General features: G+C 41.3%; 2 protein-coding genes across 2 annotated transcripts in view; one reads left to right on the top strand and one right to left on the bottom strand.

Annotated features, from left to right (window-relative positions):
* The window catches only part of LOC137297717 (contactin-5-like), a 40,070-nt gene extending 34,014 nt beyond the window's left edge, over positions 1-6,056 (top strand). The window contains exons 19-26 of the mRNA XM_067829649.1: positions 110-204; positions 877-972; positions 1,099-1,249; positions 2,048-2,169; positions 2,608-2,794; positions 3,458-3,573; positions 4,120-4,294; positions 4,863-6,056. Coding sequence (XP_067685750.1) covers positions 110-204; positions 877-972; positions 1,099-1,249; positions 2,048-2,169; positions 2,608-2,794; positions 3,458-3,573; positions 4,120-4,294; positions 4,863-4,990 — 1,070 coding nt within the window. The 3' untranslated portion in view covers positions 4,991-6,056. The remainder of the gene's footprint in view (positions 1-109; positions 205-876; positions 973-1,098; positions 1,250-2,047; positions 2,170-2,607; positions 2,795-3,457; positions 3,574-4,119; positions 4,295-4,862) is intronic.
* Positions 6,057-6,744: 688 nt separating this feature from the next.
* LOC137254685 (GTP-binding protein 4-like) lies at positions 6,745-17,241 on the bottom strand. Its single transcript, XM_067792542.1, has 17 exons — positions 16,948-17,241; positions 15,701-15,871; positions 14,905-15,008; positions 14,382-14,465; positions 13,639-13,792; positions 13,135-13,227; positions 12,901-13,050; positions 12,543-12,650; positions 12,042-12,131; positions 11,552-11,662; positions 11,006-11,086; positions 10,219-10,270; positions 9,933-10,033; positions 9,593-9,705; positions 8,868-9,021; positions 8,208-8,342; positions 6,745-7,685 (listed from the first exon to the last, which is right to left on the bottom strand). Exons 1-17 carry the CDS (start codon positions 16,993-16,995, stop codon positions 7,533-7,535), a joined length of 1,902 nt encoding a protein of 633 aa, XP_067648643.1. The 5' UTR covers positions 16,996-17,241; the 3' UTR covers positions 6,745-7,532.
* Between the last annotated feature and the right edge of the window lie 8,296 nt (positions 17,242-25,537).

Genomic DNA, 25,537 nt, shown 5'->3' with positions numbered 1-25,537 from the left:
AAATCGTCTAGTGTGCTAGTAGTGAGATTTGTCATACTGAGATGTACGGTACAAATAAGGGTCTTATCTCGGAAAATTGATGTAAACAGACTTTCTTCTGGCGTTGCAGCTTGGTACCACATTGACTCTGCCGCTCCGAGGGTGGCTCCTGCTAATGTAGGTGGTGGAGGAGGATCTGTTGGTCTGCTCAAGATGACGTGGGAGGTATAAATTAATACATAAGGTCCCAATTGTCAAAATCTAATCTAATCCCGACTAAGAAAATACATTTGCCATTCTGACATTGGAAACCCTTCATCTTCGGTTCTCCGGACACAAGGGTGACTCAGACAACAGGTTTAGATACACCTGATTTGTACTTCTGAAGCATTTCCAACAACGAGGATAACTACCTTGCCATCCGTCTTCTTACTGTAGACAGCTGAGCATTGGAACATGTTGCAGTTTCTTCTATGCGCGACATGCGTACGTATTACTGAGGGAAGGAACTGCCCCCGGTATCCGTTTTCAGAAATTGACTGCTACCGAGACTTGGTACGTAGCAGGTGGATTGTGTGTTACCGTGCCACAATGACCCGTGATGCTAGCCATAATGTCAACAATGTTTTTGTACATACAGGTATTTAAAGACCGTCATAACGTAGCTTTAACCTTGCTAGTTGTGATGTTCAACAATACTAACTCGCTTTACACAAGATCCTTCCAATATACGAGACACCAGCCACATCGTTTGACCATTGGCTCTTGCACGGTCTCCGAGAGGTTTTGTTCAGAACATTACGTAAACGAATATGATGCATTCCTGTCCCTCGTTCAGGGAAGGCGATAGTCTCTCTTTATAAACAGCTGATCACGAACAACACTTTTCCTCCCTAGGCTCTTCCAAGGAACGAGTGGGGTGGTCTGGGTCTCCGCTATAATGTTTTTCATCGTCTATTCTCAACCAACGGTCAGGGAGACAACTGGATCAAGGTAAACATGCAACAGTAAATGGCAACAAGCACAACTGTAGAGTGAACGGAGTCAGTAGAATGAATAGAACATTGTTTGAATAGAACACAGTTTTGTAGTTAGTCACAGATTTTATGTTTGTCCCAGGCCAGCGTTCCAGGCACCAAAACTGAGAACGTCACTGTGGTCGGATCCAGGACGAACTTCTACAGACAGTATGAGGTCAAAGTTCAAGCATTCAACGACTTCGGACCTGGGCCCAACTCTTCAATCGCAGTGGTGTACTCCGCGGAGGACAGTAAGTTGTCCTGTGTACATACACCGTGGATACACGGGGGTATTTGTATGGTTTATATTACCAGCCATATAGGCAACCGTCACTACCTTAATGTATATCTGGGTGTTCGCATGCATTATCGAGAGGGGAATATTGTCAGTGCGTATCGAGTTGTTACCATGCACTATCGAGAGGGGAATATTGTCAATGTGTATCGAGTTGTTACCATGCACTATCGAGAGGAAACATTGTCAATGTGTATCGAGTTGTTACCATGCACTATCGAGAGGAAACATTGTCAATGTGTATCGAGTTGTTACCATGCACTATCGAGAGGAAACATTGTCAATGTGTATCGAGTTGTTACCATGTTCTATCGAGATTGGAATATTGTCAATGTGTATCGAGTTGTTACCATGCACTATCGAGAGGAAACATTGTCAGTGTGTATCGAGTTGTTACCATGCTCTATCGAGAGGAAACATTGTCAATGTGTATCGAGTTGTTACCATGCTCTATCGAGAGGGGAATATTGTCAATGTGTATCGAGTTGTTACCATGCACTATCGAGAGGAAACATTGTCAGTGTGTATCGAGTTGTTACCATGCTCTATCGAGAGGAAACATTGTCAATGTGTATCGAGTTGTTACCATGCACTATCGAGAGGAAACATTGTCAATGTGTATCGAGTTGTTACCATGCACTATCGAGAGGAAATATTGTCAGTGTGTATCGAGTTGTTACCATAAACTATCGAGAGGGGAATATTGTCAATGTGTATCGAGTTGTTACCATGCACTACAAACTTCTATCACCAGTGCCCGTGGGAACCCCATCTAATGTCTACGCCCAGGAACAGAACTCGACGGCGGCTCTGGTGTTTTGGACGCCTGTCCCCGATGACCGACTCCACATGAAGGGGCGTGTTATGGGTTACCAGGTAGATTACCTCATACAGAAGGGTCAAGTTGCCTTTTAGTTTTGTGTGAATATCATGTCAGGACGTGGAGCTGTAGGTACACCAATCTGGAGCACAGCGTATAACCCCCATCCAGGGCAGTTCCGTCTTTAGTTACCCATGGTTGTGGTAAGGGGGGACTAAGATTGGGTGTAAGGCTCGCTGACTTTGTCATCGTATCCCAGATCGATTCTCATGCTGTTGATCAGTACACTGTTTGATCCAGGCTCGATTATTTACAAACCGCAGCCATATAACTGTGATATTGCTGAGTGGGACGTCAAACAACAAGCAACCAGTCAAATAATTCAGGGCGGAGCGAGCTTTGGAAAGCTTCTCTTTTCACCCGTAAGTCAACGACAGATTTTGTTTTTATTGCTATGTGTGTTCGTACTGTACTGTCCCATTCTCTGCTGCCAGATCAATTACTGGTTGGAGGGAGAGAGCTACAACGACGCGCGATTTGTCCGCCATTATGGGCAAATGTCACAAGGCATGGTCATTGGTCTGCAACCAAACACCAACTACTGGTGCAACGTCAACGTTTTTAACGGCGCGGGACTCGGCCCGAAAAGTGAAAACGCGTTTGTTTCAACCTACTATCAAGGTATGTTGTTAGCGACAGTCCGCTTGGCTCAAAGGCGACCAAATGAATTGCAATCAACTCGAAAATAGTTGCTAGTAAAGATCAATGCTCGATGAAACGCTGGTCATAAACAAAACATCAGACCAACTCTGTGATTTTTTGGAAGAGTTTATGTCCTAAAAATGAAAAACGTTCTCTATCAACGTATCATTAAAATATTGACACAATGCAGAGAAAGGGACAGCCAGGTGTTCGAAAGGTACATTATGTCAATCGGTTGTTCAGTTGTGGCAATGTCACAAGCTGTTGTTCAGTTGTTACGTTGTGCCCCAGGTGTTGTTCAGTTGTTATATCGTGTCCAGGTGTTGTTCAGTTGTTACATTGTGCCTCAGGTGTTGTTCAGTTGTTACGTTGTGTCCAGCTGTTGTTCAGTTATTACATTGTGTCCGGGTGTTATTCAGTTGTAACATTGTGTCCCGGAGTTATTTAGTTGTGAAACTGGCTCAAAGTATCATTCAGTTGTAACTTTTTGTCCAGGTGTTATTCAGTTGTAACATTGTGTCCGGGTGTTACTCAGTTGTAACACTGTGCCCAGGTGTTATTCAGATGTAACAGTATGTCCAGTGTTATTCAGCTGTAACATTGTGTCCGTCCAGGTTTTATTCAGTTGTAACACTGTCCCAGGTCCGACGCTGTACCCGGAGTACGTGACAGTCAACAGTGACGGTCCAGACAGCGTGTACGTGACATGGAGAGGAGTGAGCACGACGCAGAACGAGGAGTCAGTCCGGGGATACAAGGTCAGCAGCTTATTCACACTAACAGACCCACACGGGAACAACCACCTGACACGTACACAACCACTACACTAAACCACTCCCACGCCCAAGTCACCGGACACTGCTTGACTGCCCCGCCCAAATATACTGCCCAAGTCCCGCACCCATGCACCATACTTAAGTACACTGCCCACGTTCCTAACTCAATTACCCGACCCTAATGTACTTCACCCAAGTATATACTCTTCTCATCAGTCAACAGCACAACATACAACCACCCATCCCAACCCGACTCTATCCCACGATTAAAACAACTACACAACTTGAAGCTACTCAAATACAATTACTCGGATACATCGCAATACTGACCATATTTTCCACAGCAATAACAACACACCATCGAACAAGTTCGGACATCTAATACATTAATGCAAACTCAGGATAGTGTGCAGTACATCTTTAAGCAGATGGATACTTTTAACAGTTTCAACACACAACCATGTACAGGTGACATTTGGAAATACTTCGGTTAGCGACGTTACTGCAGCTACGTTGTCGATGTTGCAGCTGATTTACTGGAAGACCGGGGAGGACATCCGGACGGCTAAGAGCGTGATTGTGGGCAAGGTGAACAGTGCGGTCATTCCGCACGTGGAGAAGGGAGTCATCTACAAGCTGAGGATAATGGGCTTCAGTTACGGAGGAGACGGCAAGAAGACCCCCACCGTGTACTTCACTCTAGGTCAGTGCCCGCCCACCAACACACGGCTGCTCTCCTTACTTCATAAATGAATATGGTGATACATTTTGATTTTTCACTTCACCACCATTGCTGTATGAATTGTTCGAATCACCAAGTAACCCTAAGATCATAAATTCATATATCTTTAAGATGAATAAACAAAACAATGATAAGGAAAAATCAGTTTCAACTAGAAGTCCAGTAAGGTGTACTGCCACTAGGAGCAGCTTTCCTGTTTAGTGCCTTACCTAAATAATGCAAGTGATGCATGCATGAGTGATGAATATAAATCGAACCAAACAACATAGGCTTGCGGTGTGCTCATGAGATGAAACTGTCCACCATTCACGTCAACTAACGGTTTACGTTCATGTTTAGTTCGTTTAACTTGCTGTTAATGAAGGTGATAGCAAGAATAGCTTCTTCATTTTCTTAAAGGAGATCGCACCACTTGATTTGGTGAAACAGGTTTGATAAAGGTTTCTTCAAACAGGTTCCCTCGGTTTAGATAATAGCTTCTACATATTATGATGGTGGTAGTGTATATTATTGCTCCTGTGTCTCGTAGGTGGCCAAGTGCGATATGACCAGATCACAAGTGAAATAAGGGCAGGAGGTCAACGACTGAGTCTGTCACGTCTCCTTCTGGGGTCCTGCTTAGCTGCCGTCCTTCACGGGGTGTCTGGATCGGCCTGATTCGTCCATCCACACAGTATTATCGTCTGTTACTACAAGACCACCCTCTTCAGTTGATTATCTTCACTTTTCTTTGAATCTGTCGTCATCGTAAGGTTGTCGTCTTCTAGTAATCTTGAAAACTGTTTTGCCTCAATTGCCATGGCATTATCACCCTATACTGCTGACACTATGCTTCCACTGTCATCACAATCGACTTCATCAGCTGATCTACACACTTTGAGCGACCACATGGCCTGCGCGTTGTCCAATGTCCCACCTAATCTACAAGTACTGGCAATCCCTCCACTCTACAGAGGTGTGCAGCAGCACCACTAGGCTTTGTTTGGAGCCTCTGATTTTCTCCCTGCAACCAGGAAGCAGTGAACAAACCAATTGTGACTCCAAGCAATCTGAAAACTTGATATAAAACTCCATCCTCCACCAGGCAAATATCAGTCTGACCCGTGCTATGTGCAAGCAGTGTGTGAAATATCACCCGTCTGGCCAACCGAGACGGGCTCGATTCCTGACGGTCGGTCTAAATGTACAGCTGGCCAGCTCGATGATCTGGTAATTTTGTTATATCTGTGCAAATACGCAACATCTTGGTGTCTGGTCTGATTAAATTAGGCTGTAACAGTTACCAGCCTGGTTTGATTTTTTGTGTGAACAGTTATCATACAAACCAGTTATTCGATTGACAGACGTGTCTCTGTACGTTTATAAAGCTATAAATCAGAGACACAAATTGAGTAAATAATGTTCAAGGATTTGATTACCATACATATTTGGACAATAAGATAGGTAGCTGTTATTCAAATACATTCAATGTACTGCTGGGATAAACAAATGTGTACAATGAACTTTTGTATAACAACTTTTAGAGATACCACTGGCCTTAGAAGAAACGACATAACTGTGTGATGTTCTGGCATATTATGTCCTGACTCTTGTATATATCATATTTGTATCACAGTCTCCATCCCTGTATACACACTTTCATGCCTGTCAGGGTAATTATTTCCTATCATGACTTGTATTAAAATCATGTTTACACTTTATAATAAAGAGTTTAATATTTAAACATCGTTCAGTAGTCATTTACCTGTAAATGAAGGCCTGATGTTTGACACTGAGGTCATCAAACAAAAGGCTGTTTCATGTCAGCCGGTAGATATTTTACCATTCAACCTGTACCCGTAGGCATATCTCAGGTGTAGCTCATATGGGAAGCTGGAGAGGTGTTTGCATTACATGTAGTACTGCTGGACAGGGTTAGGCTTGTACACATATTATTGCAGGGAGTCTTTATAACATACCTCTTCATACTTTTGCTTAATTACATCCTGAACAGATTTTGTGATATTTCACGGAATGTATTTGCGTGAAAAGTTTTAATAAGGCAACATGGCCAAACACCATTTGTGTATAGGTTTGAACCCTGGGCCTTGACTTTCGAAGCTCTCTTGCCAAGATAGTCTTGGTCAGTGTTACTGTATGACACTATCTTAGTGCTAAGACAGCTGCGAAAACAATGGCCACTGCCTTTAAAATTTCAAGCACCCAATTGGGGGAGTTGTGGGGTAAAACACAGAGACAGGGTACTTTGGACCAATCAAAAAGAAAAACACATGAACAAGTGTACTGAGCACATACTCTCTCAGTACAACTCAATTAAGAACAAACAGAATTGGAAGATACTTTGTAGAAAGCGAGTGGGCACCTATTTCTATCACTGTTCCAAAAGAAATAAACATAAAACAGAAAGTGTGTTCTCAAATAACCGTTTACTCCTGACACAGGAACAGCCCAGATGACAAGGCATGTGTCACGGCACTCATTGTATGTGCTATACAGCAGCGGTATATGGAAATATATCTGCTATGGTGATATGCCCATAGCATTCAGTCACGACATATCACACCGTACATGGTGTGATACTAACTGTTCATCATAATCATCAACCAGCCATCAACAAATCTCTCAATATCCCTTCAACTAAATATAACATAACGATGAGGAAAGGCCAGTCCTTCCAAAGGCCTAAACTTGGTACAGTATGCACAGATTGGGTACTGTTCGTTTGTAACACTATTAGACATGTCGTTGACGCAGGTTAAGCTCCACATCATCACTCTATCAGCACATACTGGTACCAGTTTGGCCCAGCATCCTGTGCAGTGTTGCATCTAGGACATGTGGCCTTGTGGGCCACAGCTTGTGGTTATTAATGACGAGAATATTTACCTGTGACAATAGTTTCATGCCATGTCTAATGGCTTTGGAGCAACAGCATTCATGACATTTACAGGCTTTAAAATATTGCAATAAAATGTCCATAAATATTTTAATTATTTATGCATTATTTCCAGTATCATGAATGACCGTGGGTACAATAAATGTGTTCGTATCCCATAATAAATTACACCAGCTAGATGCAACACTGTTCACAGCTAAGGTCTCAGTAACAGATCAATCATAGTGTAGAATGACAGGTAAATATGATCTTCAACCTGTCCACAACACTAGGTGTCTGAAATGAAAGCAATGATGGAGCAGGTTATCTGTGGCTAGTCTTGCCCATCTTGCGTTTGCCTGAATACAGATGTTTGGGCATCATGTTGAGGATGACTCTGTCTCCTTCTCCCTTCTTGGCCTGGTGGGCCATGGGTTTCTGGGCCTTCCTGGCTATCTTGCGAATCTTGTTGACCATCTGCAACACAAGTCACTTGTTGATGAGCTCAACACTATTCCATTTAAATATAATATACAGCAGCAGACAAGCAGACAAGAAAAATTGTATAGTGCTCTCACTCTGATGGCATGACTGTCTTATCATCTCTTTCAGACACAGCAGGCACTTACTCTGAACTGACCAAGTCCCTGTCCAAGGGTAAGGAAAAGTACTACCTCTTTCACTTTACTGTGAAAAGGGTGAATAAATTAATATGGTTTTGAACCACATTTAGCAATATCCCAGCACTATCACAGCAGGGAATACTAGAAATGGGCTTCACACATTGTACTGATGTGAGGACTAACATGGGTCTTGGTTGTGACAAGCAAACTCTTTAAACACTAGTCTATTCCAGCAGCATACAAACTTGGAAACATAAATGATATTTATCTGCATTAATTTGGATGAGCGAGGATTTAGACCAACAAGCACAGGTTTCTGACATCATGTCAAGGGACATAACTCTGAAAAGAGAAAAAGCAAGTGTCATTCACTCACCGCTGCATCTCTGACACCAGACAGATCTCGCGCCCTTGACCTTGACCTACTTCTGCTTGGATCTTCAGATTCATCTCGTTTCCTCTTGAGGGGTTTACGGCTAGCACTTCTTGTTTTGCTGCGGGCATAATGTGTCTGAAACAGAAGCCAAAAGCTTAATCCTCATGCTAAAGTGAATGAGTGAATGAGTGAGTGAGGTTAACGTCACTTTTAGCAATATTCCAGTAAATCATGGCTAAACTCTTTTTACACTGAGCTACAGTGCTAATACAACGCAAAATGTAACATATTTGTGTCTACACTTCTTGGTCAAGTGTGGATTCAACAGATGTGACCACTTTGTAAAAGACTTTGTGCGTAACTTTAAAGCCATGGAAGCTGCTACACTTGTAAGAAGGGTACACAACCTACAGTTCATGGTGCCTAGAGGTAGTCGCTGTAGCTGTGTACATTAGATCCCTTTACTTACTGAGCTGGCAGTTAGGTTCCTGAGAGTATGGATTCAAACCCAAGATGGGACTCTGAATCAACAACTTCCTGTGTTTTATATATTTATCGGTACCCTGTTTTAGCCCAGCTTATTATTTCAGATATTTCAAGGTAAGAGGAAATAAAACTGAATGTTATTGTACAGAACATTAGGTTAGCTACACGACAGACCTCTGATTTGTTTTCAATCACGACCCCAAGTGCCTCCATCTCCGACTCCAGACGGCTCTTGTCCACCTTCTTCCCTGTGCGGGGAAGTCGGGACCTGTTGGCACCCCTCTGTTCCTGGGACTCCAGCATCATGATGCCCTTCTTCTCTCGAATCCTGGGGGGACACATTATAGCATAGACAGTCTACAGTCTCAGTTTTGTTATGGGACAGTGGTGTACTACATTTAGACGGAAACACTTGGAAAGGGCTACAAGGAGCTTTACCCTGAATCATCTGCCTTAGTGTAGAATATTCTAGCATCTATCACATAATTTTTGCCACTCTACTATGCAATGCCACAGGATTCTGCTTAAGCTTTTCTTGCAAGTTACTGTTGGTGAGAGGTGAACATTCTACCCAGGTCTTCACTGCTATAATCCCTGGTCTTGTATAACATTAACACTGAATCTGTAATGCTACTCCACTGTTTACCCCATAACCCTCCTTTCTCTCTGAAGGACTGATTCCCAGTTTTTATGTAGTTTCAACTAGGGATTCAACATGCAAAAGCTAAGACCTATTTTCTTTTGGAAGCTGAGGTAAACAGTTTCGCATATTCTGACAATCAAGTCTCAACTAAGAGCAAACTTCTCTTGGAACCTTGAGCACACACTATGGTACAGGTTCTGATTGTTTAGCAACTGTGGCAAGAGTTGCCTCCCCCAAATGGAGTAATCTACCTTACCTGCTGGCTTTCTCTCGAATATCCATCATCTCCTCATCTTCTTCACTCTCGTCGCTGGCGTAGAAACCGGCAGCCTCTCTCAGCTCCTCCTCCTTCTCCAGGGCATCCAGCTTCTACAAATGTACCACCAAGAAACCATGGTAACCACTCCTAATTTGAAGCAACAAGAATATACCACAATGGTATAACTCGACCTTAATCTCTTGTAGCAACTCTCTTTGAAGCAACAAATTCTTGGAACACTACTCTGAAGTCTGTAAAACAATAAATAATCCATTAAAATTATCATGGAAAATTCAATCTAGTTAAAGTGCTCCTACACTAAACAGTTAGCGCCTACCTCCATGATGTCTGGGTCGATGAAGTCAGCAACGTTGTGTCCCTCCCAGATCTCCGGCAACACATCATACTTTTCCTCCTCTTTCTGCAAGTCCCACTCCCCTGCAACAACGAACAATACTGGTAACCATAGCAACTAATACTAGGTACATACTCAACAGTACATTGTACTTCACTTCAACTTTAATTGTAACATACTCATTTTGTAGTTGAATTATGACAAAAGCGCAAACCATTTGCTTCTGACATTAGCTTATAATATGCAGTAACATAAGTTTGTTACTCACTTCTCAAATCTAGAATGTACTCATCGTCCATTTCAAGCTCAACCTCTCGCAGCTGCAAAGAAAAGAGATAACAAATAAACAAAGTGTGACAAATAAACAAAGTGTGACCAACAAAGTGTGACAAACAAACAAAGAGTGACAAATAAACAAAGTGTGACAAATAAACAAAGTGTGACAAATAAATGGTATCATGTTAGGAGTACATCTATTTTAAACAGACTTTTTGTTACATCATTGTGTTACATTGTATTAATGTGAGACAGTATAAGATTCATCAAAGGCCACTTACGTCCACTGAGTTGATATTGTGAGCTTTACATAAGATGTCACAATACAACTATATCTATGTTACTAGAGTGTTCCAGCGAGTATAGTTTTACAAAACTGCTCTCAGCAGTATTCAAGCTGTATGGCGGTTATCTGTAAATAATCTTTTCAGGATAGGACAATCCAGTGATCCAAAGCGTAAGCAGAGATCTATACTACTGGATAAGATGACATGTGTCACTGTCAGCGAGACTGACCACCTGATCCTATTAGCCACCTCTTATGACATGAATGGGTTACTCAGGATCAATTCTTACCCAGATCTTCGTGGGTCATTATTATCAGAGCATCAGTATGCGCAGTGTACTGGTGATAACAGCAATATTCCTAGACTTAAGTGAAACAATATCCAATCTGATACAACCTGACATAACTTAGAAGTTAACAAGTTATTAAGTAGGGCTGTAACCAGCGTGGACAGTCTTGAGAATCAAGCAGTTAATGACAAGAATATGTTTACCAGCTTTTTCTTCTTTTTAGAATCAGTATCCATTTCTGCTCTCTTCTTTAAAACTGATTCAGGAATGAAAGGTGGACGCTCCTGTAACCATGACAACAGTTCTGAATGAATCAATGAAGACCATCACAAAATAATCACATGATCCACTGCATTAACCTGATCAGGTCAGACAGGCAAGAAAGTTTCTTCATCCAAACATTAAATTATCACCAAAATGAACAAGCATACTCAGTGATTTTTGTCAAACACCAAGCACATTGAGCTGTTACAGGCAAGGCATAATGATAACCTAAAACATAAGGGAGGTAACTCTCTTGGCAAGAGGGGCCAATTCTTTGTTTCACCAAAAGCCATTGTTCTCCAACATTGTTGTGAGATGTATGTTTCAATCATGCGATCTGTCTGACATGTGATAGTAAAACGTGACAATGTGGACCAGTGTGTGCCTGAAGCAACACTGACAGTTTCAAGACAATAACAATGACCACATTTACAGCCAGTTGTGTTGTCACTGGTTTCAAGTTTTGTAGTGGTGTACATCCATACCTTGCTGTCTCTCTGTGAGGGGTAAGCCACTCGCAGTCTGTTGGCAATATCAGCAACTTTCTTGGTCTTCAGTTTTGTTTCTACACGGTGAGCCAACAGTCTCTCACATGCCTGAATACCAACAAGGGGAGGTAACTCGGGGATTGCACACACAATACAATCACAAGTTCAATCATGGACAATTTTGACACATATACATCTAATATAAGTTGTTACTGTAAAGAAAGCTCCTATGACACATGGCAACACCTATGAAGTGAAAATGTTAGAACAACCATGAGCTGAAAAATGAACTCCAATGAAATCATTGGATTTGGTTATTCACAAATGATTAAATTGACTAAAGTATGGAAAACATTTCAGTTTGAAGAAGTAGACAGCACCAGTTAATGACATTACTGTTAGTATTCTGTCTGCTTTAACACCTGATGGTAACTGCTCCTCCTGAAGCCTAAATAGTCAATCCACAGAGGAGGAAGAGCAGACTCACCTCTGCCCGGACATCCATCACCCCCTCCTCCGTCAGCGTGCTCATGGACAGCACAGGGATAGACTCGCTCTCAAACTCATCGAAGAATTTCTGCAAAAGGAAACAGTCAGAGCCACATGTTCAGTCCTTGAGCCACATTCTCAACTTCTCATCACGCAAGCTTCAATCAGGGTCAGCCAAACCAGCCGTCCATACAACCAACATAATGGCAACATCCCTAACTACAAAGGGACAATCTCCAACTACCATATACCAATATGCCAATATGGATAGGAAATATAACACTTGAACATACTGTTAACATTCCCAAATTAAAACAGTACTTTGTTACAAGTGTCTTGTCAAGTTCCTGCTTTGTGACTCTGAAACTTACCTAACAGCTTAACTCTACACGTGAAACACAACAAAGTGTTATAGTACCAGTCTATCTAACCCAGACCATAACTACGTACAACTAGAGACTGCTTCACTCAGGTTCATGATGGTGTACCAGAAACTCACCTTCTTAGAGGCATCCAATTCTTCCAGTCTAACTACATCAATCTTATTTGCTATCACCAGCAGTGGCTTGTTGGCAAACAAAGGCTTGATGTTGTTGAAGAGGGACACCTGTTGAGAAGCACGACCCATTAGGAAATTAAAACACAAGGCACTCACATGGACTGAAATACAACTGCCCCACCATAAAACATACGCTCAATAGTTCCAAAATGTAACACAATCATAAACAACTGCAGATATGAGATTTGGAAATTGCTCAAGAAAAGGTATGTTTTCTTCCCAAGAAAACAGAGATAAATGATAAACATACTGCATGTCACAAAGATACCAAGCTGGAAACGCTAGAGCTGGGTTTTACCTGCTCCTGTATGGAGTGTCCACACTGCTCAGAGAGGTCCATCACATACAGGACAGCGGCGCGGATGTGGGCGAGGGCAGTGATGGCCTGCATCTCAATGGTGTTCCTGTCTTCCAGGGAGTGGTCCAAGATACCAGGTGTGTCCAGCACCTGAGGCAGTTAAACACATTGTTAGGTGATGGTTCATCAAGTATAGGTCATACTCGTTTTAAAAAAAGATCTTCAAAAACCTACCTGCCAGCGGAGGTACTTGTAGTCAGTGTGACCCACATACAAGGACTTGGTCGTGAAGGCATAGGGCTGGACTTCCACATCAGCTCTCGTTATCTGGAAGCAGTAACACCATTTACTGACACATAACTACATATACAGAACACACACAAACACACTCACAGCATGAACACAAACACAACCCAACTCTCCCATAAACACAACAAAATTCTCTCCACAAATGTTGCCCAATGACATTATTCAAGTGAATACATCACTTATCTTCGAACAAATATTTAAACAGGTAACACACATTGGCCTAATAGACTGACAGACTTACACAAATACACACAATGTGTGCCAATGAACTAGTGTCTGTGTCTATCCTTGTGTATAAAACAACAGTCTGGTTTTTAAAAAGAGTCTGCCCTGATCATCAGCCATCTGTGTAGCACACATCAACATTCTACCCTAAACTGCATTGCTCAAGTGCATGTGTGACCAAACCATGACAACGAAGTTACCCACCTTGTTGATGAAGCTGGACTTGCCTACGTTGGGAAAGCCACAGATGAGGAGGGTGCGAGTGTTGGGGTCGATGGAGGGGAGTCGAGACAGATGCTGCCTCACCTGCTCCAGGTACTCCAGACTCTGCTTCTGTCGCTTCATGATGGTGCACATTCTACAGACAGACAGACAGACAAGCATCAGTGAATGGCGCTAAGGGACGAGGAGACACCAGTAATTGTAGCAGCAGTGATTGTGAGGGGGAAGAGAGTAGCAGTGGGTGGCAAGGAGGTATACTGTTCAGCACATATCACAGATGGAAGTCCAGCACAATGTCCATCAATAACTGAAGCTTCTGTTTATTAATACTGTGGTTGTGTATAAGTAACGACACTGTTGACAGTTCTGTCATGACACATGTAACACTGTGTTTCTGTGTGTTTCCCTACACACAGAGACAGACTGATGATTTGCATTCTCCTCAGACTATGTGTTATCTCATGACATGCAGAATAACTCAACATTAGCTTAGAACAGTCTTATCATAACAGTATGAATTTCTTCAATCAAAAGCTTTGTTCATCCACAAAGCCTAAATTCTCACCATGAATTAATACAGTGACAAAAACATGGTAAAACACAGGAATATAAGATTCCTCAGCTTACACAACGTTAATCAATATCCACATTACATCCACTATAATATTCTGCTAGATACCCAGAACAATCAGCCCCAGAATCCACGCAACTTGTCCACAGTTTACCTTCCTAAAGCAGCCTTCTTCAGCTGCTTACATCTGTACAAAGTGTCACCATACTTCATGAGCCGGACGTAGTCCTTTGAAACACTGAAAGCAACACAAAAAACATAATACATGCATGCAGTCAATACAGTTATGGGATTCTACACAACACAGGTACTTCCTCAGATTTCCACTGTGCCAGAGATTTACACTTATGATACAGAGCAGTGCTGTATCTGTAATTGTAAAAGTAATATCTTCCTTTATGAAGGTTGTTTAACATGCAGCAGCTCACTGATGGACCTTATGTGAATCTACATTACCTGTTTTCAGACAACACATTTCAGGTTAACAGCTTATGGGTGTTGAGAACTTAATGCCTAAAATGATTTGGAGCTATCCATAAATCATAATTAAGTTATTAGATTTTGGAGAAAAAGATAATGAACACAAAATTATGACACTGAGATTTTTATCTAATAGACATTACTCCTAAAACATGATTCTGCATTTGATTCAATGCCAGATAATGGTTGCCACTAACTTATCGATGAGATGTCGAGCTGTGTTCATCTGTCCCAGGGCTAGCTTGTAGTGGTCCTTGTCATACAACACATTCATCAAGTCGGCATAGAAGGGATGGATGTCCTGGAAAAACACATCTTCCCTGTCAGATCTAGCCTCTTTTTACAACTTAATATCAACATCAACGTCCAAGTTGCACAGCTGACTTTACGCAACTGACTGAGAACAGGTTTTACTACATATTCAGAAACAAATATTCAGAAACAAATATGAGGTTTACAACAGCGAGCAAGGGTTTAATCAATGAACTCCATACACAAAATAATAAACAGATTTCATCATGTTTTCATCTTGGTCTGCATGTCCAATTCCATTGCCTTATCACACCTATACAGCTGTTACAAGCTATTTCTGTCTTATCTAATTTGACGAGAATATGCCAAGTCATTTGGATTAAAATGTAAGCTATGAAAGCATGAGACAAACCATGCAGCACTTAGCAGCATGATTAACAGAACAAACCTCAACATTAAGGTTTGTCTTGGTCTGAGAAAAACTTTCTCAATTGTCCTTCATGCCCATAAAGTTCACAAGTAACCCTCAACCAAGAAATCACCATTAATTAAGTTCTCAGCATACTCTATTGTAAATCTAATAGTTTGATCCCATACTCTACACACTACCACCAACAGCAGGGGGTATACAGCATTCATCATGTTCAATGATGTGGATGGAATGAAAGCCACTGAAAGCAAGAGCATCACCAATGTGATGTCCAGGATAAGTGGCACTTATATCATTAACCAGTTTCCTACCTCAAGTTTGGGAAATTCTGTAAGGATCATGGACAGCTTATCATGAAAAGTTTGTTGGGCAAACTTCACTTTCCGCATGTAAAACTGCCGTATCCGTGAGATTTTGTAATTCTTGTGAATAACAGTTGGTGTTTTTCTCTGGGTCTTCGAAAGGACGATGTCAACAAAGTCCTGTAGTGCAGAAAAATACATGTGTTAGTACTACAAGCATACCTGATATAGTAGATACTCAGTGATTTATCTTAATGCACTGAGGCTCAATTAGCACAAGAGCATATTCCTGTCATGTCTGTCCACATTTCATGTTCACTATATAGGAATCAAAATAAACTATTCAGGTCACAACAATGGAGAGTTTTTGTTGGTTCAGCAATAATCAAGCTATATGGCAGCAAACGGCATATCTATGTCACACGATCCTAAGATTTGCCTCAGAGCACATATTTACACACTGACATCAGCAAATGTATGGAGTCTGACCAGCAAATCCTGATACTTACTGTTACAAGCACAGTTTGCAAAAGGCCTTCTATTTAACAAGAACATACAGGGATGCCTCTCCATGAAATACATTAACAGACATTAACACTCGATAATCACATTTTAGATAGAATCAGTCCTTGTCACAGCCCTAATGTTGACTGGTAAGGACAGGTACAATAGCCTGTCTTGATTCCAAACATTTGACTTAAAAGAGAAAGTTGCCATGTATGGCACAGGTTAACAGACCCAAACTGGGAATAGTTCAAAATCAAAAAATGAGAATTATTGACAAAATAACAAAGTAAATGACATCATCTGCCCAAGGTGGCATATAGCACTGTTTCATGTAAGATCAACACTGACAACTAGTGATACATATTGTCAAAAAGCAGACGGCTGCTGAACCTCCCCCAGCCCCTGAGCATTCCAAAGTATGAGAAAAACAGTTTCGTAATATGGAATATGTCAGGAAAATGTATGTTAAGGCGTGAAGCTGAAGTGAAATGTACTTTTAAGCAGCAAAATTAATCATTTATGTGTAATGTTGGTAATCCTAATCGGGTATGAATGTGTCATGATCAAGGTGAAGTCTAAGGAAAGTAAAGTTAATATACAGTGAGGTTGTGATTTGAAGGGATGTTTTCATGGTACTCGGCCGATCGACTCTGTCAAGCAAAAACACTATATCACCGACATCATTCGCCAGATTGTGACATGACAAGACGTATCGTGCATATTTCCAATCAAACAAAACTGATCCTCACCTTTGAAGAAGGAACAACGGTTAATTTCTTGAAATTATAGTGAGACATCTTGCTGTTTGGGTCGCAAACGCCTCACGTGTATTTGGGTAAAGGAAAGTACCGAGGTAAATATGCGGTCACTTCCGGTTTGGTTGTGAAAGACATTACTATTTCCGTAAGTTCAGAAATCTATCCAAATATAACATTTCATTAAGTCCGTTAGCATAGAATGTGGATGTGGTTAAAAGATTATTTTTTTATCAACCCGATCACACTTTAAATGCGGTCACCCTAATCAAGAGTTGTCTTCCGTTCGAAGCACTCGTAAAATGTACTTCTAAAGTTTTAAAGACTGATTTGACTGGGCTGTGGAGATGGTGAACACATAAATAACATTTGAATCCTTGTTTCCCCTTTTCTCTGAATTCAAGCTTAAGGGCGTTTTGCATCTTGCCTAGATTATCTCTTGAAAATTATACAAATATTTAACTACATGACACTTTTCTTACAAGCATCTTCGTAATGTATATTCTACAACATACGCTCTGCATGTATATCTGCTGAACAAGTCATAAAACATGGAATGGCCATGATTCAAGTCTTTACCTTTGAGAATATCCGCATACCCAGGTTCTCTACTCGACAGTGTCATCACTGCTAGGATTAACGTTAAACAAGAATCATCATACACGTTTTCACAGACATAGGAAATATCATTTTGAACAATTTGGAACAACCAAAAGAATAATGTTCACAAAATCTGTGTAGCATTGTCATCGGACACCAGACACGGACCAACAAACCGAGTTCTACTCATATGAACCCATATCACCCTTGAAGATCCGGGTTAGAACTTAAAATTGTTCTTCCCATGCTTGTGGTAATAGGCGACTGAAGGGATTGGGTGGTCAGGTATGCTGACTTGGCTGACACATGTCATCATATCCCAGCTGGGTACATCGATGCACGTGCTTTTGATCACGGGATTGTCTGGTCCAGAATCGATTATCACAAACCGCCGCCATATGCATGTAGCTGGAATACTGCTGAGTAAATCAAAACTCACTAACTGAGAACATACCCGTAAACACCATAATTATATGTCTCTTTCTCTTCATTATTTAATCCATGCTTCTTTTATTGGGTCATGCATGGTTCCTTGGTAAATGTCTGTGTGAAGCCACAGCTCATAATTCTATGCATGTTGCAATGATATTGTATAAGATGTTATTCCCACAAGCTATGCGTGGACACGTCGGAAACAGTAGAGTATGTATACATGGCCTTCTCAAATATGACCTTACTGGACCGGGGTCATGTGACGAGACAAAGTTACGGGATGTGAGTGTTCTGTGCAGGTCCGGAGCAATGTAAATAAAATTCGATCAGACAGACAGACAGATCTTTATTAGTATATATGGCCATGAGATCAACAGTACAAGTGTACATTATAAGCAGTATTTGTAACCTGAAGATACATTTATAACATCAAAATAATAGATACGTTTTAACAATTTATATTTTCCTTAACTTGAAAATATGGTATATAGCGACGGCTAACTTAAACAGGAGATCACTATTTTCAGTACCAAGAAGTATGTAGAACTTCTGTCTTGACGGTTGGTGGGTATAGGTGTAGGGCAGATATTTTTGTCTTATTTCTGAATATTTAGGGCATATAAAAAGTACGTGGTATTCATCTTCAGGAGAAAGATTACAAACGGGGCAAGAAACATCTTGTTGGGTTGGTGAAACGTGCCGCTTGAATCTTGAAGTTATGTGCATTACATCTAAACTTAATTAGTGCGCGCTTAAGTTGTATCGATTTAAGCTTCGAAAGATAAGTTTCTGTTTCAATACAATATTTAAATTCAGAATAAAAATTAACACTGTCTGACGATCGTACTTCATTATACCAATCTTGTTGATAAATGTCTTTACATCTTTGCTTAAATATATGCATAAAATAATTTGCGTCATTTACATTTTGCTCGAGCCAGACATGTCCAAACCCATGACTAAATAGGAGTGTTCTAACAAAGGAAACCCAATTTGTATCATGTGAACAGTCATCTAGTCTTTTGAGCATGTCATAGCTACTTCTGGAGTACCGTGTAGATGGTTGCCTCATCAGCCTGAGCCAGTAAGAAATTACTCGACAGCGCGTATTGATAAATAGTGGGAAACGTCCACATTCCGCCAAAATAATCTTATTCGCACTTCTATAGCCAACACGCAGCAAATATTTACAGAACTTTGAATGTACTTGTTCAATATTTTTATTTATATTTATGCCCCATACTTCCGAACCATATAATAAAATCGGTTGTATTTTCCCATCAAAAAGCTTATAAGATGCATTCAGTGGTAGATTTTTTAATCTATTTATAAAATGCTTTATAACATGGAGAGCTCGCTCAGCTTGCATTGCTAATGTTTCACATGCTTTAGAGAATATATTTCTACAAGAGAAAATGATACCTAAGTATTTGTAATATGACACAACGTCCAATTTTACGCCATTGAGGAACCATTTTTCATTACTGGAGATTTTACCTCCATTTTTAAAGACCATGACTTTTGTTTTACTAGTGTTTATCTTCAGCCCCCACTTCTGACAACATTCATGCAGCGTATCTATCTTGCGTTGTAACTGTACAATGGAATCCGCGAGGATCACAACATCATCGGCGAACAATAATAACGAAAGATCGGCAATGGTTTCGTTAATAAATATTCCTCTCGAGTCATTCGATAACATTTCCTTAACAAGTTCTTCAACGTATAGTAAAAACAATATAGGAGATAGAATGCAACCTTGTCTAACACCGGCATATGTGTCAAATACATCACTCATTTGAAATTTACTGACTTTTACGGATGCTCTCACATTACTATACATGTTACGTAAGAGACGTTGCAATTTCCCATGTACGCCCGACTGTAATAAAACATAAAGCAGTTTGGACCTATTGACAGAATCAAATACTTTTTTGAAGTCTACGAATAGACAATAAAACTTTCCTCCTTTCTTTCGTAGATACTTATGGATTATACTATTAAGGGTAAATATGTGGTCAATAGTCGAATATTCTTCACGGAAACCCGCTTGGCACTCCGATATTAGTTCCCGTGTAGATATCCAACATTTGAGACGATTATCAATTATAGTAGTGAATATTTTGTTCAGACTATTCAATAATGCAATACCTCTATAATTACTGGGGTCGTCCGTTGCACCCGATTTGTGAAGCGGTACAATTAATCCAACATTCCAGGATGATGGAAAATTGCCGCTCTCTAAAACTTTATTAAAAAGACTACTCATAACGGGGAGAAGGAATGAAATACATTCCTTAAAAGCTTCCATGGGGATGCCATCTTCCCCTGGGGATTTACCACATTTCAAGCTTCCAACCGCACATAATACCTCGTTATCGGTTATGGGATTACCCAGAAAATCATCAGAGCTGGCACAATCCTCACAATTATCAAAGTCATGTAATCTCAAGAAGCTATCAACGTGTTCCCCGAACATACGCCCTGTACCACCTGGATCTTCTGCGAGAACATTTTAAAAGTAATTAAACCATTCTTCAACTGTTACATTTTCTGATGCATTTTGTCTATGAAAACAGTATTTCCTTAAAGATTTCCAGAAATATCGACAATCCTTATTCTTTGCAGCATCAACAACTTCATCTAAAATATTTTGCTCGTATTCTGATTTCTTTCTATCACAAAGTGATTTAAAAGTTTTGAGTGCTGAGGTGCCGAATCAGGAATCGTTGTAATGGGTGCAGTTGTAGACGTCCTCGTTTGGTTAAATCTTGTTTTGATGTCAGCAGGCCGAGTAGACATTGCCACTGTCGTAGTGGTAACGGAGAGACTAAAGCTTGTTCTCCCATGGCTTGAATTTTGACCCACCGATCCTCTGGCGCTTCAGCGGAGTGATGAATCGAATACTGAGGAACTGAGTATCTGGCTGCAGTTCTAATTCCGACTTCAGTAGATTTAGAAGCCATTCGAGCAGTCTGATGGTGAAGTCTAAATGTAGAGTCTGAGTTGACTTCTCTCGTGATGCGCTTGAATGGCGTCGTCCAAGTAAAAGGTGCCTCAAAGTCCCCGCCGATGTAGGTAACAGACGATGGGCTTGGTGACCCAAGTAAATAGCCACGGGGCTGAAGACATTCCAGACAGTAGAACCGTCCATCGATAGTGCTGACCATTCAATAAAAGCACAACTATTTAAGTGTAGGTAGGCATCTTGTAGATCGATGCTGGCTAGATAATCCGCTGGACGGATGAGATGCTGCAGTTGTGGTAGAGAGATCATGCTGAACCGTTCTGGTTCCAGTAGACAGCCTTTGTCCTTCATGTTGTATAAAAGTTGAAACTTTTCCTTGGAGTTTTCCTTGGGTACCAGAAAGATTGATGATTAGAATCCTGGTGTTAGTCGACCCAGGTATAGTTTTTCGACTGCACCTTTCCCTAGTAGAGATGATATGGCATCGTCTCATTGATCCCTGGCACCAAGAGTGCTTGGTCGTATGTGAGTGGTGTTGCCTGTAGCGGGATCTCGCAACCGTCTCATAGGATACTCATGACGTCATCGTCGTTGAGAAGTCCCCGATTCTTCCAGTAGTGTTGTAGACGTCCACATTCTGGTGAAGGTTGCTAGGGGCGGAAGGATCAAGTCGTGCCAAACCTCATCTTCAGTGCTTTCCTCCTTAGCGCCCGTGGCAGGATGTCCTGTTCCATGGAAGCATCCGTTTCCTCTGGTTGAGCTACGAATAGAGCCCTTGCTATGCAAGAATTGTACGTCTTGTGTCTCGCTCTCTCGACCCCGGAGAACTTTGACTTGTTGGAGTAACGCTGAGATGCCTGCTTGAGGACAGCAGTCAAAGTGTAGATCGATTTTATCATCTTTACTTACCTGGAGTCTTGAGTGACGGATTTAGTGACGTCCGCAGTTTTGCCGTCGAATACCATATATGCTGACCAGGGAGGTCCATATGAGGGTTTATTAAAGCTGTCGCCCCAAGATTACGCTGGTAATAAATCTTGCCGGCGTAGAAAATTTAATCCCACAGACATAGAGGCTAAATGCTCCGAAATGAACAGTTGATCCTTCTTCCGAGTGGTGAGCACAGAGAGGATCATCCTTTCTTCTTCATTCCGGGTTGTTGGGCTTTGATATGAGAAGCTCTTTGATAGCCCTGGAATTCGAACGGTCGAGTCCAAAGAAGATACACCAAGTGGTTGTATCCAGTTGAGCCAGTCGCTTATCCTCCGTTTTATAGGATCTGTCTTGAGTCTCACTGATGACAGGTGAGATCTGAGAAGTATGCCTCATCTACTTCTGGTACTTTCATAAATTTGATGTCGTGGAAATCGACGAGCGTTGACGGTAGGAATGCGGTGTTGCTGATATTTAGTCGCCATCTGAAAGGCTACAAAGTTTGGGGGATGGTAGATAGCAGCGCAATCTGTGGAAACGCCAGTGTCAATATCCTCATTACTCAACCTATAGGTGTGAGCTTCGACACAGAGTCTAGGTCCAATCCGTCCGTGATCTCTGAGTCTGAGAAGAGGGCTTCCATGGCAGTCGACGACGTCTATCTCCGTCCTTGGGTGATTGGGAAATGATGTCCATGCAGCGAGTGGTCTCGTGGTCCTCCTGTCTATGTGGATCCTCGAACGATTATCATTCCGTGTGTAGCGGGAGCTAGTTATTATAGGTGTTTGTGGCATTTTCTTTTTATATTAGAGCGTTAATAACTTAGTTGAAGGTATGAAAGAAAACTTCTGGTAATATCAGATGGTATTTCTTACCGGTGTTCGTGGAGACACGTGGGTGACGGCTGTCGTTGGTTTGTGAGGTTTCGCTTGCCGTTTCAGGCGCAGCGATAGGCTGTACGCACTGGGAGGTTCCATTCCAGGTAGTGTTTGTTTCGAGACGGACCAGCCCTTGTTTCGCGACGAAACAGATGACCCCCTGACAGCGAAGCACTTTAGTTATAGCTATAGTAAGGTGGACATAGGTATATTCATGTCTGTCTGTTCCTGTGGAAAGAACTCTTACATTTGAACTGCTTAATCTTTTTTAAAAAAATAGTGTACCCATAGAGATAGAACAAGTACATAAGGATGACAATTTCTTTACTTCAAGAGCACAGGTTCTGTATCGTTTTCAAGTTGTCATCCATATATACTTGTTCTATGTTACTTCCAACTTCTAATTATGCAACTGAAACAAGTAATAGTGGGCCCATGACCATACAGAAATTAGTTATATGGTTTTCTTCCCAGATTAGCATCAACACAGTTCCAGCTGCCTCTGTCTGCTACGGGGCTGTCTTCTGCCTCATCCTCTTCTGTCTGATTACACGTGAACAGCTTACATCAACATATGTCGCACTTTGAATATTATGATTTCAGTTGTTTTACTCCGTGGATTAAAGAGTGTTTATGCTTCAAGAAGTTTCCTCAACATAGTGATGGATACACTTGCCAGCACCTCTCACCTGTCAACTGTTAGCTGTCACTTAACTTGAATATATTTGCGTTAGAGGTTGCGACCCAACAGTTTTATTGAAACGCATCAGGGCCATTGACAGACTGAGATGTTCATGATGGACTGTTTCTACTGACTCAGCTCTACTCACACAGAACAGTGTTCATGACCAATATATCTCCATGATAACTGCCTTATTATATGTAAATTGTTGTCAGTGTCTCCCTGTATGCAATCTTCATAGCCAATCTGTATTCATTTTTATTATCTCTCCATATGTTCACGATCAATTCTGCTTGTAATCTTCACAGTGGACATGTGTGCACATTTATATCAATAATTTCTATAGTCAGTATATCTGTTTGTATAATACCACACAGCGTGTACTCATATCGGCCCTTGCCGCTTTGTGTGCAACCCTTTTGATAAGTATCCACCTGAGTGTATTCTTTGTGATCATTAGCGCTATGCATCTAATCATATACTGGCTAGTACCCTCTTCAACGATTTCAAGAGTTCATTTCATATTTTGGCAACAATCGTCATTAAGACAATTTCTGATAAGGACAAAACTTTACGGATAAGCAACTTCTTTATTCAGGTGGAGCGACGTTTCAATACAGCTTCTTGTATCGTTGTCAAGCAAGTAAGAGGCAGATAAGACAGGATGGTACATATATATACACAGTAAATAAGTAACAAAAACAACTGGAACTAACTGGGCAGCACAGTATTAACGTGTGGAAGCCATAACAATAGACTGCATACAGAAGCCAATAGGGATGTACAAGGCTGGAGAGTATGGACATGTTTATACAAGTTCTTAGGGTCGTTGATAGGTTGTATGGAAGTACAGGAGCAATGTCATGACATGGGATTAGATGTAGAGGCCAATGACATTAGTTGGCATACTGAGGCCAGTGGGTGGCACAGGGCTTTAGAGTTGGACATGTTACAAGCACTTAGCATTCGTTGATGAGTTCGTCATATGCTGACGGGATGAAGTAACCTTGATTTCTGTTGATCGGGGGTCGGTGTCGTTTGATATGTATGGCCTCTGTTAACTTCCGTTTGGTGAAGTCGGGTTGGTTGGTGGACAGTAGTGTGTATTCTGTCCAGCTGATTTGGTGATTGGGGTTGGACTGAATATGTTCTGATATAGCTGATTTGTTGTCGGATTTATTTGTTGATGCCTGGTGCTCTTACACTCTGGTGTTGATTGGCCTAGATGTTTCGCCGATATACGATTGTCCACAGTTACAGTCAATTTTGTAGACAACACCCATGGGAATAGATTTTCTGCTTTTGGACTGGTTACGCCCGTTGGCCTGAAGAAGTTTACTTAGAGTTTGTGGAGTGGAGAATGTGGTCTCTATACCGGCTTGTTGCTTCAACAGTCTGTTTATCTGGTGTGAAGTCTTGCCAATATAGGGGATTGAGATTTTTATCGGTGCTGGCTCTGTTCTTGTTCTTGGTGGCGTAGATGTTGCTGATAGGGTGAAGGCAATGGTCCTGTTGACCAGTTCGGGTGGATAATCATTGAGGCCAGTGAACGCGTCTTTGAGATGGTTTAATTCCTCTTGGAGACTGGTAGAGCAGATTTTCTTTCCTCTCCTGGTGAGAGTGGATATTATGGCAGTCTTTACCTGCGGTGGATGGTTGGATTGGTACTTCACATATAGGTTGCCGTGTGTCGGCTTGCTGTAAACGGTGGTCTGGAGTGTGTTGGTACAAACTATAATTAGTACAATGTATACCTCACTCTACATATACGTTCTATAAACTAGAACAGGTATTAAAGAAAGCAACCAATGAATCTATTTCGATGATGGATTAATACATCGCGGAAGGAATCACTGGAGCAAATTTACTATGTAAAAGGAGAGGGGAACGGGCTGAAGTCTTTCCCCAAACTGTGTAAGATTCAATGTCCACAAATGTAGTCGACAGTAGAAATGTTGGGAACTACTGATAAACCCAAACCTTTAAAACAGGGGACAGTAAGCTAACAAATTCTATGACAAAGGGACAGTAAGAAGAGCGCTTGGGCAGTGCTGTGGTTGACTGTAAGCTGAGAGGGGAGGGGGATGTTAA

This window comes from Haliotis asinina, chromosome 10 (assembly GCF_037392515.1).
Source record: "Haliotis asinina isolate JCU_RB_2024 chromosome 10, JCU_Hal_asi_v2, whole genome shotgun sequence".
In the NCBI taxonomy this organism is placed as follows: Eukaryota; Metazoa; Mollusca; class Gastropoda; order Lepetellida; family Haliotidae; genus Haliotis; species Haliotis asinina.
The sequence above is the reverse complement of the archived record's forward strand: the minus strand, read 5'-3'. Positions and strand labels throughout refer to the sequence as shown.